Source organism: Apteryx rowi, unplaced genomic scaffold (assembly GCF_003343035.1).
Source record: "Apteryx rowi isolate R43461 unplaced genomic scaffold, aptRow1 scaffold_48, whole genome shotgun sequence".
NCBI classification, from domain to species: domain Eukaryota; kingdom Metazoa; phylum Chordata; class Aves; order Apterygiformes; family Apterygidae; genus Apteryx; species Apteryx rowi.
The window spans coordinates 1676849-1695057 of NW_020450738.1; the positions used below are offsets into that span (position 1 = coordinate 1676849).

The 18209-nt window shown below is 38.6% G+C and overlaps 1 protein-coding gene across 2 annotated transcripts; it reads right to left on the reverse strand.

Annotated features, from left to right (window-relative positions):
• Positions 1–2838: 2838 nt before the first annotated feature.
• BDH2 (3-hydroxybutyrate dehydrogenase 2) lies at positions 2839–17331 on the reverse strand. 2 transcript variants are annotated; one of them, XM_026078373.1, is made up of 10 exons: positions 17300–17331; positions 15171–15251; positions 13506–13584; positions 10048–10144; positions 9398–9506; positions 7623–7683; positions 6284–6397; positions 5664–5722; positions 4883–4975; positions 2839–3718 (listed from the first exon to the last, which is right to left on the reverse strand). In XM_026078373.1, exons 2-10 carry the CDS (start codon positions 15240–15242, stop codon positions 3665–3667), a joined length of 738 nt encoding a protein of 245 aa, XP_025934158.1. In that variant the 5' UTR covers positions 15243–15251; positions 17300–17331; the 3' UTR covers positions 2839–3664. The 2 variants fall into 2 exon arrangements, with proteins under 2 accessions (XP_025934158.1, XP_025934157.1); XM_026078372.1 differs by lacking the exon at positions 17300–17331 and adding an exon at positions 17068–17116.
• Positions 17332–18209: the final 878 nt, after the last annotated feature.

An 18209-nucleotide genomic window follows, 5' to 3' on the forward strand; every position in this document is an offset into this window, starting at 1 on the left:
GGCTAGTGCCTTGGCGCGGAGGTGAAGAGATGATAATCCGCTGGCCATAAGCAGGAACAGCTCTGTGCCAGCTCCGGCTCCTCCTCCCCTGCTGTTGCTGCCGCTGCMGCCACAGTCCCTCCTCCAAAGGCACCGCTTCACTGGACCAGGCATCAGAAGCCTCAGGCTGGAGCTTGGGAGGATTTGAAAGGCTTCCCGGATGCCATCTTCTCCCTTTGCACTGTGAAGAAGAGTCCCTCCCTGGCAGACAGCAGTACAGGCAGTGGGGTGGGGGAGGCACTATGATCTGAATAAAAATATTTGCATGTTTGTGGTGCTTCCATCAAGACRTTTCTACTTCTCAAAAACGAACTAAGGGCATTCTCCTCATCCGTAAGTACGTGTGAGGGAATGGGACAGAGCTTGTGTCTCAGCCTCATGCAGCAAGCCATACAGGGTGTATGTGGAAGTAGATTCAAATGCAACATGTTGCTCCTTTGTTCCTAGTAGCACTACACAGAATTAGGGCTGACTAGAAATCTATTAAAAAAATTAAAGCTGCTTTTTGATCAGGCAAAATTTTCCAGAAGGACCATGAATCAGGGAAGTTCCTCACCCTCCCCTCCCCAAAAAAGAGAAGATTGACTTAAAATCTGAAAAGTCAAAAAACTCCCTTTTGTATTATCACTGGGGTGGAGGGAGAAGAAAGGGAATCAGACAGTTCCATAAAAACAGACCAGGGATTTAAGAGGTCACAAGAGCATTACAGAGTGATCTCATTTAATAATTCTAGTAAATCTGCTGGAAAACCCTAGACCTTAGAACACACTTCACATTTTTAGCTCTTAACACATCTGTGAAAAGCACTGCTAATAAGGCAAGGGACAAGAATCTCTGTTGAAATCCTTGGAGTTCTTTTGACCACCAACTTCTCAGACTATTTCTGATAAATTCACTTCTGTGCTTTAGTGCTCTGCGTGTAAAATGCAGATGGTATCATCTTTTCTGGCAAAAGTGCTTTAACAAAAAAACCCAAAAAACCCTTAAGTAGTTTGTATATTACAATCATCAGTGAGCTTTGAAGTGTTTATTAGAGTTCAGCACGTAACAAATCTACTGAAATTTCTCTGAAATTCTGCATTATATTTTCAAAATAGACAATGCAAGTTCCCAGTGTCGCTGCAGCGGGGAGACTCTTTTCAAGGTAAGCCTTCCACAGAAGGAGCACTTCGGCCCTCATATTAAACTCTGAAAACATTGAAACAGTATCCCGCCAGCCTGAACTTTTAACATTTTAATTTACCTCAGTGAACTTGTGGGGGGCTTTTTGGTTAACTTTGGATTTCTGCTTCAGCTTTATCCTGCTTTGCTGCTGGGGTCACTCTTTTGAAATAGAGAAAATACTCAAGCCCCCATAAACAAACTACACAAGATCAGAATGCTCCAGCCATGATTAAAGGTAAAAGTTAAAGCCATGATGAGTTTGAGGAATCCAACCTCCGCAATATTTTTTCATTTAAAAATTATGAATAAGTAAATCTGACATTTACAAACAATAAGTCGGATTTTGACCAGACATGTTTCATATCTTTGGAAATCAAATAATTTATATTAATGCCTCTATAAATATCAAAGAGTTTAAGCAATCATTTAAAAACATAGCAGTTGGTGTTGTTACAGAAACATGCACAAAACTAGCATGTATTTGTGTATACACTGTGGGTTTTCTGATTACTGATCAAGTATATTCAGCAGCATTTATCCTATAATTCCTCCCCTCCACCTCCCACAATTTCATATATATGCAATTGTCTACAACTTCATTCACAAAATAGATGAATAGAGCTAGGTGCAATTTTTTAATGGAACCATATTTATAGGCAGTCAGCCCATACCATTCATGTCAATTTTAACAGTCTATCAGCATAATAAAGGGTGTTGGAATTCAGCTTGTTCATTGCCTTAAGACCTTTGGGTCAGGAACCATGTTTTGTTCAGAGAATGAGCCTTTACCACAACAGGTTTCTGATTCAAAATTGACACTCCAATGTGCTACCACAAAAATGATATCAATCCACTCCTTTCCCATAAACTATTGCAGAAACAGTCATCTTCTGAGAAACTTAGCCTTGTGTTTTAGCATGACCTGTATTGGTATTTAAGAACAAAGCAACAGAAGGCCTAATCCTGGCACCTAGCCTACAGATTTGACAATATTTGTTCAGTATTAGCACAATTATCAGTACATCCTTCCGATGAGGAATATCTTTGCTCTATCTAGAGCTTTAAAATCTACTCTTTTTGCTTGTATGCTGGAACTGGAATGCATTCCTGAAGATCCACCCTGTAAATGTAATACTTTCTCCCACATATACTCCACCCCACATGCCTACTTCAGCGATGTCCTTGCATAGTACTCTTCTGTACATGGAAAAAGACATAGTAGTGATACTTTCAAGACCATTTTAGGAGTGGTCTATACCATTAATGAAACAGTTCTGGCCTCCATCTTTCCCAGGAGAATCTCTTTGGTACTAGTAAAAGTACTCATTTTTTCAAGCTGACTGCAAAACTACATGAGCTTCTCTATGCTTGACACATGCTGTAAACTTTAGTCTTAACAACCACTAGAGCAGGCTCACCTCCATTATTTCTGGTTCATGAAGACAGTGTCTATAAGCTTTTGGGTGCTTAGACAAAAAACAGCCAATCCTACGGCTCCTAATGGTAACCTGTTGCCCTACCTTTTGGGTTACGATCTACTGTCTTTCCAGATTCCAGCAATGTAACTCACTGGGTATCTGGAAAACAGATACTGCAGATGGACAGCACAGCTGAGCATGTACAGACTGACTTTATACTGTATGTGCAGGAAGTCTGACGTGCCCATACACTATGGCCACAGCACGTCTGACTGTCCAGCACCTTCCACTTAGGATGTGAGCGTTTTCAGATTTGGGACAGATATTCTTTCCCACAATTCAAAACACAGACTTTTTCTACAGTTATTACAATTCTAGAACATTTTGCTAATAATAATAGAGAGGAGAAAGAACATACCTCATAATTTGGAAATCATGACATGCTTTCAAGTGCAATTTGCAAGAACTAGTATGTTTTCTAACACAGGACAGCTATTACCTCCAACAAAATGATTCAAACTTTGAAGTTTTCAAATTTGCTATTATTTCTTTCTTCTGTTGTTTAAACTGCACTTAGTTCAAGATCAGTTCAGCTGATTTAAAAGTAGTCTCTTTCTGCTTCCCCTGGATAGTCTGTCAACACTACTAGGAAATCTAATTGTGAATGTTTAACTTGCATATACTTCGGAGGCTGGGAATAAAGGTAGTATTCAATTCCTTTCATTTAGATTTGCTTAAAACAAGACTCAGATTTTGTACATTAAATAATATTCTTGCAACACTGATATCTTAAAGGTTAAACTCTTATTCTTATGAAAGAAGTCACATTAAGTACATTTTACTCCAATGTTTCACTATTTAGGGAAAAGCATATCAGTAAGAACAATTTAGAAAGATTACAGAGTGGTAAAAATACACTAAATTTGTTTTGAAAGACATCATGTTAGTGACTTAAATTTTTGCAAACTATCTTAACTGAGAAACATGATCCTCTCCATTTTTTGCCTTTCATAGTATGAATTTCCATTTGCAGATAGGCTCAATCACAAGCTCCACCCTCCATCGATGATTAGTTCATTGCCAGTCATGTAGGCAGACTGAAATTATATAAAAAGTAGCAATGAATTTTACTAATAGTTCATGGCTATTAACTACAGGAAAACACTAATTTAACTTTATCAGAAACTGATTTCTTTTCATAAAAACTTTTTTTTTTTTTTTAAACAAAACCAACAGTAGATCCGAATGCACAGACTATAAAAAACTTAAAAATGGAAGCCTTTCACCTAACTTAGTGGAGTGTAGCAAAATTATTATTAAAGGCATTAAGACGATAATACATCCTGAATATAAGAATTCACATAAGGTGGATTTCAGAGAGCTCACCTGCGGCAATAATACCTTACACTGTGATGTTATTAGCTCTGTTCAGCTGAGCAGAATCTGACCAGGTCAGCCAATAATTATAAGGGGACTTAAAATTTAGATGATGCAGAAAGTGAGGTAAGCAACTGAGAGGGTGACATTCTTCTCTCTAGGTCAGTACTGAAGCATTAAATTAGTAGCTTTACAGAAACAGTAATCCAAGATGAAAGTGAGAAACAGATTAGTGATAGAGGGAAAAACTAAGACCAAACTAATTCCATTAAAGTATTTCGTTATGCTCACTAGGACTGCTGGACAAGTCCAGTGGAATCCAGTTCAATTTTAGATCCACAGTAAATTTGTAGCACAGTATACGAAACAAGCTTGATGCGTTTTCATTGTTATTTGCAGTAGTCATCATGAGTTTGGTCCATAACAACCTCAATGGGTTTATTGGTTATGCCAGAAGGGAACGTTCATTCTGAGTGCTGGAATTTCTGCTAAGATCTCTAGCGGTTCTACACAAACATTTGCCCTTGCACAGCACAGGTAGGTGACCACTGCACTAATTCTACCTCCTTAAAACATGCTCCAGCTGTGGTGGAAATAAAGCCACCTGGAACAGCAGAGATGATCATTTCTGCTATTGTTCAGAATGATTCGGGCATGAAACATCCAAGCTACGGTTCCAAGTATGTAACACCTTAACAATCATTGTCAGCATTCAGGGCATTTTGTGTATTACAGGTTGAACTCAGTAAAGGATGGCCAGTTTTCTTTTTTTGTAATAATTCAGCTCAAAGACAATATCAATCCTCCTAAAACAGATTCTCTCTATTGTGAAGCTGCAAGGTAGCATGGGATTCTGTGACAGAATTTTATTGTCTGGTACTTACTTCATCAGAAGCCAAGTACACAAACAGATGGGCCACTTCTTCAGCAGTAGCAATCCTACCAATCTTCTGTCTGGCTAGAAAGTCTTTCAATGCCTAGATATAACAGCATTGGGTGTATCAAAAAAACAAAACAAATATTTTAATCTGATTATTGTGTGACACATGCAAAGCAATACTGGAAACAAGCCATGAGGTCAAAACTTTAATACACTGGGTAGGGAATCTATGCTAGAAAAAGAAACTAGAAGGGTAACTTAATGGTATGAATTTCAGTTTGGAAAAATATTAAGAGAGCAGACTTAAACCTCTGGTTCCAGAGTAAAGCCGACAGAAGCCCTTCTTCCTTTGTTGGTAGRTATTCCCAGGCCCTTCAAACGAGGATTCACAGTTATCCACTTAGTATGATGGAAGATCCTAAGTCATTTTTAAAAGCATATGCCAGAATGCCCTTTCTATAATGGTTGTGCACTAGTTTGTGACTGATACATGCCAAAGAAGTGAACATACTCTCTTTTCGCACTAGATATTGTAAGCAATGGCTGCAAATTCTTCCACAGATGACAGACCCTCTGCATTCACTAAGCAAATGCCTTATGATGCATTTTAAGACCCCAGTTTGAGCACAAACTGACCAGATTATCGAAGGACACACTATTGTTATGTTACCATTCATACTCTGAAATATGGGATATTCTGGAGTCTGGACAGAAGTGGGTGTGTTTTGTTTGTTTTTAAAGGTGTTTAGCATGTATATACATGATCAAACAAATTGCTTTCTAACCTGTTCTGGGTTAGGCCTGGCTTTAATTCTTTCCTGTAGAGATGGTGTGTCAACAGTTCCTAAGCAAAAGTTTGAAATTCAATAATTAAAACTCAAGTGTATCAACAATTATGATAAAGAATGCATTTTCACTGATTTTAGTTGTATGGTATAACACCTACAGGTAATGTCGTAATATGATGCAGGAGAAAGACTGCAAAACTATCAACTTAGCATAGGAACCTAAATTTCAATAAAAGACAGAATGCTTTGAGAATGAGATTCAATACTTTGCAGATTGTTAAACAATAGCTAGCCTGCTAGCTAGCCCTAGACTGCTTTTAACTTCCAGGCAAATAAACATGTAAATACTATGTAACGCTTACATAATGTGCATATGCTTAGATGTCTCAGTGCTGGGTTAAAAGTGCTGGGCTGGGTACAGCTCAGTCTAATTATAAAAGTAACGATTTTCTATTTTACATCTCAGAGAGGTTTGAAATGTGTCTTATTCTTTTTGACTCCTGGTAACTTTAATTGCCATTTGCAAGTCTACTGTTCGTTAATAAAGTCAAACTAAATTGAGCCATATGTTTTTTAGCATCTGCTCCAAGTTTCCGAAATACTGTAAGAATACTTACCAGGGCATACGCAGTTGCATCTGATGCCTTGCTCAATGAAGTCAGCAGCCACAGACTTTGTTAGACCAATAACTGCTGCCTTAGAAGTACTATAAACACATCTGTTCACAACTCCTAACAGGAGGTTGGTGTGAAGACAGCATGGAAACGTATTAAGAAAAAAAGACAGACAAGTTTGTTCTATATGCATTTGCTTCTGACTCAAGCATTTCCTGTAGCACACAGTCTTTCCACAAGGGTAGGCTAGCTAAAATTCTCCTCAGGCATAGACGAGAATAAAACACAGCATTTTTCAAAACTATAAATCTGGCAAGTAATCTAGAAAAAACAACAGAATGAGCAAACAAAAATTTGGCAAGTGWAGAGGCCCATCTGTTTATTAACCTCAGTTTTCTTTGGGAAACACAGCTATAGGGCTTACGTAATTGTTAGTTATTTATGGTTTCTCTGAAGTACATATATAGCAAGTTATCACTAAAAGAGTAGTTCCCTTTTATTTAATGCAAACTGATAAAAGGATAATATAAAACATTCAGAGCACCGATTCAAAAACTCAAAGACCAGGACTTCAGTGCTTATGCAACTTTACATCTGTGCATTTGTATGTAGTCTATGTATCCCCCTCCCCCCCCCTTTCTTTTTTAAATGCTGCATCCCTCCATAGGATGGACAGTGCCTTCTAAATGCAAAGCTGAGGAATATTTATTTTTTTATTCATATAATTTTGTTTCACACCCTGCAGATTGCTCTAACTTTTTGGCTTTTCTAAGGTCTTACACTTGTCGTCTAAAATTAATTTTATTATTATTTTTTTTTAAAGACAACTGAAGAATTTCTTCTCATAATATCACTGTGCAGTGGCATTATCACGTCTCTCCCCTTGACATATGAGACCTGCATAGTTATAAAAAGCAGGCCATAGGGGCTCTCCACTGGGTAATCAGAAAAAGAGGACCACAGTGACCACCTGGGCAACCTAAAAAGAAGTCAGCACCAAGCAGCAGGCCCAACTCTGTAGCGGTTTCCTTTCCTGGGATGCACTCTGTTTCTGTAATCCTCTGTCACAAAACCTTACCTACAACAAATGAACAAGATGTCTACAGGCTGCCTCTTTTCACTGCAAAGCTTCAATTTGGTCCTTGAGAGCAGCTCATTCCGTGCGCTGAATGAGCAGTTGCTACGTAACAACGTAACTGCAACATGCTTCATCAAGCACACGCACCAAGGATCAAAATTTTCTCCAAATTGGATATGCAAATTTCTACAGACCCAGAGTGTCAACAGGATATTTTAGGACTATGAAAAATTTATAAAAGCAACTCTCTAGAAAGCTACTGACCTTTAATGCTGGATGCCACAGAAGACATATTTATAATATTTCCAGATTTCTGCTTAATCATCTGCAAAAGAATACTTGTATCATTCAAATGTGAACTATTCTGTCACCAGCAGGCCCATAACAACCACTAGAACAACCCTAAATGCAGCTGATATCCAGGATAACAGCTTTGTCAGCATGGATAAGTGCTTATCGCTTTTTGATCTATTGAAGTAAAGCAGAAGTGATTTGAAGTGATCTGAAGTAAAGCAGATAGTGAGAATCTCACTAAGTTCTCCTAAATCATTTCAAAAGTGATGTAGAAGACAAGAAAAGTGTTTTGTTCCTTCTCCATATATCTAGACAGAACCACGAAAATATGGAGCACTGACATCAGCTTCACTCTGGACCACCAAGAAATTTGTGCATTTAAAATAAAATGAAGAGGAACCAGGCTGAGAACAAGGTATAAAGTTCCTGCTGCTTGCCTGCCCCAAGGTTTATCTCCTTCCCTACTGACAGGAATGAGTATTAAAACAAAATTACTGCAGTCTTTCGTGTTCCAAGCTGCACGATAAGAAAGAATGACACAGGAAATTAAAAAACAAACAAAAAGACTACAGGTTCTTCTGTATGATCCCAATGTAGCTATTTAGTTAATTAGGGTGAAGTTACCTTTCCAGGGAAATCTAAGATGGTGTCTTATCTTTGTAAAATGTTATTGATCGGTAAAGCATGACGTGAATCCACACGTGCAACAGGGCATGTGCTCTTCACATGAAACTTCCCACTCAATCACGTTCTGACAATGAGGCTTCCGTGATTCGAAGCTGAATGTTTTTACTGACAAATACCCACTGCTGTGAGCTGTTCTGTAGATAGTTGTTCATAACGTTTTTAGTGACCTCTGAATCATTGCCATCTTGTCCGGTACACTACACGGACATCAGTCTCGTGCCATTTACCAGTGTAATTCTTCTAGTGATTCTGTTCAAATCCTTCTTGCTTTGGAGAAGGATAAGTCGCAGCTCTCTGATGTCTTTGAATTGTAGCTAAGTTTGTGAAACTTATAAACTTTTTAGGCATCCCAAAACCTGAGGTGCCTAAAACAGTTATGAGAGCCTTTGAAAGTGAAGATCAGATGAAAAAAGCCAGGACCAGAGCAAAATTTTGGGAGTGGGAGGGGGGGAAGGAGGGGAGAAATCATCCAGTCACCCTGGTGACAGCTACCAACTGTGGCCTTTGCATTCACAGGAAACAAACACTATTCAGTTCACAAGCTTTTGTAGTCCAGAAGCTAGTTATTCACAAAAGCAAGAGTCCTCAAGCTGCTAGATTGTTTATTTAATTGGATTATTGTTTCCATATAACCAGCATGTTGCCATCAGTGCTACAGAACTGCTTCATAGGGTAGTTTCCCCAGTTGCAGAAAAAAATTCATATTAATGTATATTTTTAAATACTTTGTAGCAGTGGTTTTGCTACATAATGTGTAGCTGTGTGCTGTGCTTTATTGTATTACACTAGCTCCCTTGCTGCTCTGTATTTGGAGGATTTTACTTACAAATTACACAGGGCAAAACCCCTAAATTAATCATCTCTATAATTTCCTTTAGATATATTGTCTACTTGAAGGTTTAGACAATGCCGAGAATGCTTTAGAGTGGGATCATTATAATTTAAGGGCCTTCCCTATCCAAAGCTTCATACTCACATTTTTATTCCAAATCCCATGCTGTCACAGTGGCAATGACTTAGACCTGCCCCACTTTAAACACAATGCAACAGAGACTTACCTTAGGAAGAAATGTCTTGATCATTAGATACATGCTGCAAACATTGAGGTTCATAGCAAAATTCCAGTCTTGTTCCTCACACTCCAGAATGGTTCCATGATGAACAAACCTGGAATAAGCACATAAAATGGATTACTGTCTGTGGTTTACAAATCTATGGCTTTGTATGCACATTTTTCTATTGCTTTTTTGTAATAGCCAACCCTTCCAACCTTATAAAGTAGGCACAATAGCTCTTCTCAAGAAAGCAATGCAACAGTATATTTCTTATGATGAGCATCAGAGACATGAGACAGACCCCATATGTGCAGAGARGTGTTTGGTAATAGGGAAATTCCAAAAAATAGATACAACACAGGCAGACCACCAGCTTCACTTGCTGTGGTGCCAGGGGGACCAAAGCAATCAGTACAAGGTACCCACAGAGCCGGGGGGAACTTATAGCTCAATTTCCAGAACCATTTTTATCTTGGCCTGGGTAACATGGCTGCACACAAAGAGATCAGTTTTGATGAAAATACATGAAAATTTACATTAAGGTATAAAACTCATTAAAATTAAAGGAATAACATGCATTCACGTAAAAGGAAGTACTTTTGGAGGACAGGGAAAAAAGGAAAAAGGAGGAGGATGAAATAGAAGCTGATTACCCTGCAATGTTACAAAGGACATCAATCCTTTCAATCTCCTTGGCCAGATTTTCTATCTGTTCCCTCTTGGTGACATCCAGAACCTGTATTTGAATTCCTATAAAAACATGGTATTTATTTCACTTTTTTGGTTAAAGAGCAGCAGTTTGATTTTCAGAAGTGCTGAGGACTACAGCTCCTGTTCAACTCAGTGATTTGCCAGGAATGGTCCCCTCTCAGTAGTGCACCAAGACATGGAGACTGGCTGACAGCTACGCTTGATCATTAATGTAATGTAACGGTTAAATCAGGACAGCAATAGACAGCATGGCATGCTATTTAAACCTTCAGAAGGGTCTTTAAAAGACTGTCACATAGCATCACACAAGCAGATGAGTTAGTGTCCTTTACCATAAAAGCCATTTCCAATGCATTTGAGTTCTGCTGTACTTCCAGACTAAAGAATTACAGAGTCTGTATAATCCTAACAAGCTTTCATACCCACCATTATAGAATAATAATTCCTTGGAACTAATTACAGGTGTGACGTACTGTCACGATCACATTACATGACATCTATCCATATGTACCAGCTTTATAACATTTAATCAGGAAAAGTGTTTTTGCATAAGCCATTATTAACTTTACATAACCTGGTATTACATCATAGCTATAATAGAAATGAAGAGGAATTGTAACAGTTTGATTGCCTCTATAATAAATGTAGTTTAAAAACCATGATGTTCATGTTTTTGCAATTATTTATTGTTTGACAAAAAACCCAACCAACCAAAGAACACTTGGAAATTTGTTACTCTTTGCTATAAGGCTCTACTTATTTGAGCCCCTGATAGCTGTCACTGTCAGTGCTTATAGCACTGGTTGTGTCTGTAGCTATACCTTCAAGAAAACCATTGATACTAAAAACATAATCATCATCATCCTTCTATTTTGTTCAGAGAAGTTCACTGAGAGATTGAGAAATGTAATGACCTCAAAACAGGGAGAGGTGCAGCTCTCTTCCAAACACTTTTCCATAGAACCAACCCCTCTTCAACAGAAATGTTTTAAGGGGCCAGCCAGAGCAGTGCTATCCAGAAATGAAAAGAGCAAAGCAAACTACACTTCCAGATGAGCTGCAATATATGATAAAATCTACATATCATTTTAAATAAGAAGCTTCCAGTAATCTAACACAACTAACTTCTCTCACTGATGTCAAGACTGAGACCTCACTATGGAATAAGTGTACCTCATGATACACCCTGCCTGCACCCTAACTCCATGCTGACAGTAAACATCGGGCTGCGCACCCTTCTCAAATGCACCAGCTTTTATCCTGAAAGGAAACCTCGATGTGTGGAAGTACTCCAACAGTTCCCTCAGTGGGTGCAATCAGGTTTTCATGGCACTAAGGCTTGCTGCAATTACCCCTTTGCCACAGCCTGGACATGGCATAGGCTGCATCTAGGACTAAGGGACATCCAGTGCAGAATACCCGTGCCCCAAACCACAGTTTCATCATGTGTAAGTAGTGACACGCAGTCAATACATGTCTACCTATTGGGAAGGCGTACAGACTATGGATCTAGATTCTTCTCAGAGGCCCATAGCATAAAAGCATGAAAGGCAACAGAAAGAAGTTGGAACACGGAAAAGTTCGACTCAATGCAAGGATTTTTTGTTCGTTTTTGCCATGACAGTGGTCACACTGGAACAGGGGCCCAGAGAGGTCATGGAATTCTCATCTTTGGAGATATTCAGAACTTGACTGAACATGGTCCTGAGCAGCCTGGTCCAACAACCTGCTTTGAGCAGGAGATAGGACTAGACAGTCTCTGGAGATCACACCCAACCTACATGATTCTATGAAATGCCGTAAAGCTAGCTGTAAAGCATCTGAGTGATGTCCAAGTGATGGGAGAATTTGGTTTCAAATGGAGAAAAATCTGCATCTTTTGAAGCCAAACTGATAAGTCCATGAACATGCTTTATATGCCTTTGTTAAACGATACATATGCTTCTGAAGAGATTTGCATATGATGATGCAATTGGTAAGACTACAGGCTGGTGACTAACATCAGCAGTGGAGTCACCTCACCTGGATTAAATTCAAAGACCATGATGCACCAAGCCTTGATGAATTAGGCTTTAACTAATAGGTCAAAAGAACAGAAATGGCTGAGAGTACATGGAAAATTCTGTTTCCTTCTGAACATACTAGCTGAGGGGAAGCAATGTGCAGTTAAAAACGTAATGCTTTCCTAAACACCCTGAGAACGAAGCTGGAAAGTCCCAAAGTTCCTAAAGAATTACAATGAGATTGCTTGTAGGGAACTCCAATGAGAGAGGAGACAGATGTTCACTCTGAGTGGTGCCACGGAAAAGTATTTTTGCATATGCTTACTGTCCAACCCATGCCTGTTGCAGAAACAGGCAACTTTCTGCAGAGCAGTTGGGGCAAACACTCCCCAACCCGCTTCAGGCAACATCTGCCAGGTCAGCCTCCACAGTTTAAACAGATGTTTGAGTTACCTGAACTACTGATACCTTTAGCAGAGCTGCTATACTAGCAGAATTGTAAGGGTAGCTCAGGTTAGCTTAGCACTTAGCTGTGTAAAGGTGATACTATTTCAGATTCAGTTGCATTGGCTGAAAGTATCTGCCTACAGTCCAAGACTGATGTTAAACTTTTTTGAGATAATAGGAAATCATGAAGTCCAGCATTCACTTCCTTGCATCAAATTTAGAAGTATTTTCTGTTATGATATATACCTGTCTTATTTTTTATTTTAAGACTGATAAATTTTTTATTTTAAATGATGTCCTCTCACTTGTGTCACTTTAAGTGGAAAGAAAACAGCTATGCAAAACCTGCTCTTTGAAGTTTCTTCTTGTGATATCAGCAAGAAAACAATCTTCAGTCCCAAGCACTTCTGCTAACAAAATAGGCTTATCTGGTAATGGTGGAATTAGTTTCTAAAGACATATCAATTCCTATTAGGCAGCTATGTTTTTAATGAGTTCCTTACCAAGTATGGCTGATGGAAATGCAAGACACTAAATCCACTTTTTGTATAGCTGATGATTAGCTCTTATGTTCAAGGAAAAGCATTCCATGCCTTTAGCGGAATGTTTGACAATCAGCCCAGCAGTCTAAACAGCTAATCAAAATAGGTGCCATTCTGGAAAGCAGAAATCAACTGCTTCTGTGACACACAAAAGCCACAAAGGTATTCCACATACCTGGAATATTCTGTCTGAAATGCTGATGTTGCAGTTGAATGCCAGCATTTTACATACGAAGTCCCTGCCACTCTACAGCACAGAATAAAGCAATGCCAATATTTAAAGAATTACTCTGAATATTTTCTTTTTTCCCCTGCCTTTTAAAGTTAGCCATAACCTCTAATTATATTTCAGCCTGCCTACAAAAAAACTTGCAAGAATTGAACTAATATCTACTGTAGATTATTTACCTGGATATTTCTCCAGTTCTTGCAGCTTGGACTCATTGATGTCTGTAGCAATGACTTTGGCTCCTTCTTTAGCAAAAGCCTGAAAAACATAAGCAAAATAAACAATTTACACTTGGATATTACAGATTTTAACAGGAATAAAGACTGTTTTCTTCTCATATCTTTTTTGGATTGAAATAAAAGTTGGCTGAAGGCAACTATTCTTCCCCTTTTCATTCTGGGCATGTGAGGAAGCGATGAGTATCAATGGACAAATGTCCTGGGGACAACTGAGTAACTCTAAGAGATATTAGAGAGATTTACAATCTTTTCCTCAGAATAACAAACCCATAAATAAAGCATCAGAAACAGTAACCAGACTAATACAGCCATTATTATTATTGCCCTTACTAGCTGCATGTGTGCTAGCAAGGATGTTCCAAATGCGTAGGGCTAGAACTAAGTTTGTACTACTGGATTTAAATGAAGTTACACCATTTGTAAATGAAGTTATATTTTTACATGCCATCTAAGAAAAGAAACAATGGTATATAAACTTGAATCGAGTCCTTCACATCCAAATCACTGAATAGAGCAAAATTCAAAAGCATGACTTTTCTTTAATACTCAACCTGAGATATTCCTTCATTGCTGATATACCCCTCAAAACCTGCTTCCTCTGCATTGTACTTACTGATGAAATGACAACTACGCAAAACAGAGTAACCTATATTTCAAAAAGTGTTCTGAAGTCTCAGACCAGCAGAAAAATACTGTAGCCCCTTATCCTCAAAATAATTGTCTTTAGGACTGCTTAAGAGGATAGTGGCATTAAACGTGCTACCCCTCTCCATAGCTTGCTGGGTATTTACAAAGTGAAATCATCAGGAAAATGACCTACTTCCTGAACCAAGTGTTTTAATCTAAGTGCAGAAAAGGTTGCACAAGAAACTAGTTTGGCAAAATTCCTGTTTATAGAAGTTTTTCATGGTTTGTTTATTACATTGTGGAGTTACTGAAATAATTCTGCTAGTTTCTCTATCTATCTGCTACGGAGGAAACAAATGGCAGGCACAGAACTGGCCAAAAGGAATTATAAACTAACCAGAAGTTTCTGTTTAACAATAAATAACTATAATGTTTAAAGTGTTTCTCACAGCTGCTCATGTGAACAACCTTGTAGCTGTGTTCTTTATCACCTAGGCTTAGTTACATCAACTATCAGTGTACATAAAACATCTGGTTCTGCTACAGGGGATCTTTGCAGTATCCAGCCTTATAACAGGAAATCAAGGACCCTTATAACAGGGAACTCACCTACTATCCTAATCATCTTCTCCCAGAACAAAGAAGCAGAGATTTTTGATTAGAGGTACAGATAGCATGACCACATACTCCTAGAAAAGTGGTTGCAGCTGTTTTCCAGTGCTGCCCGTGTTACTTAATACCACTATCCAGCTTTGAAGACTCCCAGAAGTTCAGACAGCACAAAGAACAAATAATACTGTATAGTGACTATGTTCTTCCTTAAATTTTTCAATGAGTATTTCTGAGGTTGTCTTTGGCTTCACCCCTAGTTTATTAATTTAAGAGCTTGCTTGGTGCAGGTATCATTAGACAAGCCAGCATAAGAGAGCTAGATAGGGTACAGGAACCTAACTAAAGAACAAAGTTTTCTCAACTTACAATAGCAGCTGCTCGTCCAATCCCCTGTGCTGCTGCAGACAGTAGTATTATCTTCCCATCAAGTCGACCCATATTGCCGACCTGTGCAGGCAGAAGATGTCACAGAAACTTTAAAAGAATGAACATCATCACTCCCGGGGAAACACATGCAAGTGGATCCTGAAAACCAGATGATCCAAGCATTTCTACTCTCAAATCGGAGCCCTGTTCTGTTATGATGTGCCTCTGAGTCAGTCGGTGTTCTAAGGTGGGACTGCCTCAACCTTGCATGTATCAGTAAGGACCCAAAAAGGACAAAAAGGTGTTTGAACTCAAAAGCCAAGCTATATTATAACAGAAACTAGAATTTATTTTTTCATGAACAGAGGAAAATTTGAGATGAAGCAGAAGAGAAATATAAAATAGCTTGTAAACTACTCTTCATTGCACATTGTGTTCTTACAAAGCAGGCCTTTCTTTTTCTCCTCTCAGACTAAACACTGACTTCCTAGATTGCAACAAACTCTGGAAAATACCCTCCTGGGCTCCATAAAACATTTTTCTTTCTGTTGCTTCTGTGGCCTGGCCTTTGTGTCTGCTCTGACTCGTCTTGGGAATCTCCCAGCACTGCAGATTCCCTGCTCCATAGGGCAAGGGGCGTGAGGGGGAATGAAGCTCTGTCTTGTCTCTCCCACTTTGTTTTCTGGGAACTACTGAGCGCGCTTGGAGCAAGGGGTAGAGGGGAAAGGAGAACTTAATTTTCCTCCTCTAGGAAGTTCCACCTTACTGAACCAGTAGTAGTCAGAAGGCAAAGCGCAGTCATCTCTGTTGCTGAGGCACACCCTTTCAAGGGCTTTGTTATGTTTAAAGAAATACTGCATGGAAAGTATAAGCAAATGCCATCATTTCACTCCCACAGATTCAAAGAAGGTTTCAGTAGGCTTATTGCTTGTTTAAGGAGTAAATTACTGAGCAAGATGTTTCAAACCATTACCTAAAAAGTAAGATTACTGTATTCCAGTCAGAGTGCAATCTCTGGTGTTTGTTAACTGAGTACATGATAAGCAACCTTTTCCACACTTTCAAAATCTGCAAAGCAAAGTTTCTTTACATAGCTATGAGTGCAGAAAGGTTTCTCATGAATATGCAGTTTTTAAATAAATGCATGAATCCAACACATTGAGTATTTCATTGAGAAGTTAGACACAGATGCCAGAATATCCTCTGGGTTAGCAGTTAACCCTGTCTTCTAGAGATGCTCAAATCTATGCTGTGACTTAGATTAATGACTTGAATTTAGGGTCCCACATCTGAAAGCAAATTATTCAGTTTGATCTTGAACAGAAATTCTGTCTGCTTTCTCAGAAGCCTTTCCAGACAAAAGTTGCAGAAAAACTGGTATGTTCCCCTAAAGGTTTGAGATTCAACCTATCAGGCTTTTTATTTTTAAATTTAAAATTCTTTCTACTCCAATATAAGAAAACCATTATCCCATTTGATTTAAAGTCAGACTAAGCTATATACTGTGTTTACTGTGTATATACTGTGAAACACCTCATTGCAGGCTTTTTGCCATAGCTGAGCATGTGCATGGGGAAACAGATCACTACACACCTTTATAATTAGGGGAAAGACCACAATACGTTAAAATCCTTTTTTTAGGTTGGCTAGTAAAAAGACATCTCTTAGGATGTCTCTGAGGGTAGGCTATATGAGGTTAGGCCTGTCTTAATATATCCTTTGGGTCACTAGAAGTGAAAAGTACCTAGTCAGCTAACCAAGCAAAATCAGACTGCACACATGACTGGATGGCACTGTTTAACATACTAAGTTTTGCAGAATGCATCTGCTCTAAAACCAAATTTTGGGAGAAGTTCTACTGACTTTTAGCAAAAGTTCCAAGTATCAGAAAAATCACCTCAAAGTGCTCACTCAAGATGCAGGAAGTTCTTCATTACCCTTTGCTCTCACATATGTCTTTTCAGTGGAAAAATCCTGATCAGCCAAAGCACTTCCTCAAGCCATCTTCACGCACTTGGGAAGCGAAATATGCTAGCAATACATTTCTCAAACTAGCAGGTTTTCTGAACACACATCATGGTGTTTCTAACAGAATTAAGCATTTAAAAAACAACAATATAATCACTCACCAGCAGACCTCAAACAACTTGCTATGCTTACCGACCTTTGTACCAAAGGAAGTTTTATTCTTTTTTGCTGTGCTTGTTGGGATTTGTAGTTCAGCTGATACATTTCTCTATACCCGCGTAATTTCCTTTAGAAACATTGAAGATGCTGCCATCTAGCGACACTCAAGATTTTAAAAGGGGGATTTTTCTCCTGCATGGCAGGTGGGGGGAGAAAAAAAGGAAAGATTACCAGCATTATGTCAGCTCCCTCTAAGGAATTCAACAAGTCAGCAGAAGTCCCACAAAAAAAGAATGTGTTTTTTCCAAAGCAGTTTTCAACTATGCCAGTCACCAAAATTCAAACTAGGACAATCCTTGCATGAGAAGTTTTGTTTAATTTTCTTACTTGGTTATTTACCAACTTATTTTTTCAAATTTGTATCTGACTCTTTAGTTTGTATCTGTTAAAGAAGAATTAACATAATGGAAAATTCTAGGACAAAGTAATTGAATTATGAGTTCACGCCAGACCCAAAGCACTCCAATAGTATTCTTAAATTTGGAATCCTGCTGAATTTCAGTTAAGCACATTTCCCTCAGAAGAGTCATTGCTGTAGGTAAGCTTAGAAGAAAAAAGAAACAAAAGCCCCCCCCACATACACAAAATACAGCTCAGTAGCATTGAACTTATTTTGTATTGCTGCTGAACTGTTAGCTTCTAAGTCATCTCCCCAGTAACTGAGAAGCAGTTAATGACTAGGTTTCTAAAAGCATTTCTCTTCCTGTCCCTAACCTTTTACCTACCGAATCCAGGCATGGACCTATTGTAATAGGTTTCTGTTCTTCAGCTCAGGTCACCAGAAAATCTCTAATTCTAGAAGTGTTCCAGCAAGCAAGAGTTAAGAAAATAATTTTGAACTGTGTTAAGAAC

Coding starts and splice junctions, on each gene's coding strand:
- BDH2 (XM_026078373.1), bottom strand. CDS start 15,242: ATGGGTCGACTTGATGGGAAGATAATACTACTGTCTGCAGCAGCACAG. Junction 13,585..15,170: donor TTGGACGAGCAGCTGCTATT/GTAAGTTGAGAA, acceptor TATGTTTTTCAG/GCTTTTGCTAAAGAAGGAGC. Junction 6,398..7,622: donor TGTGGCATCCAGCATTAAAG/GTCAGTAGCTTT, acceptor ACCTCCTGTTAG/GAGTTGTGAACAGATGTGTT.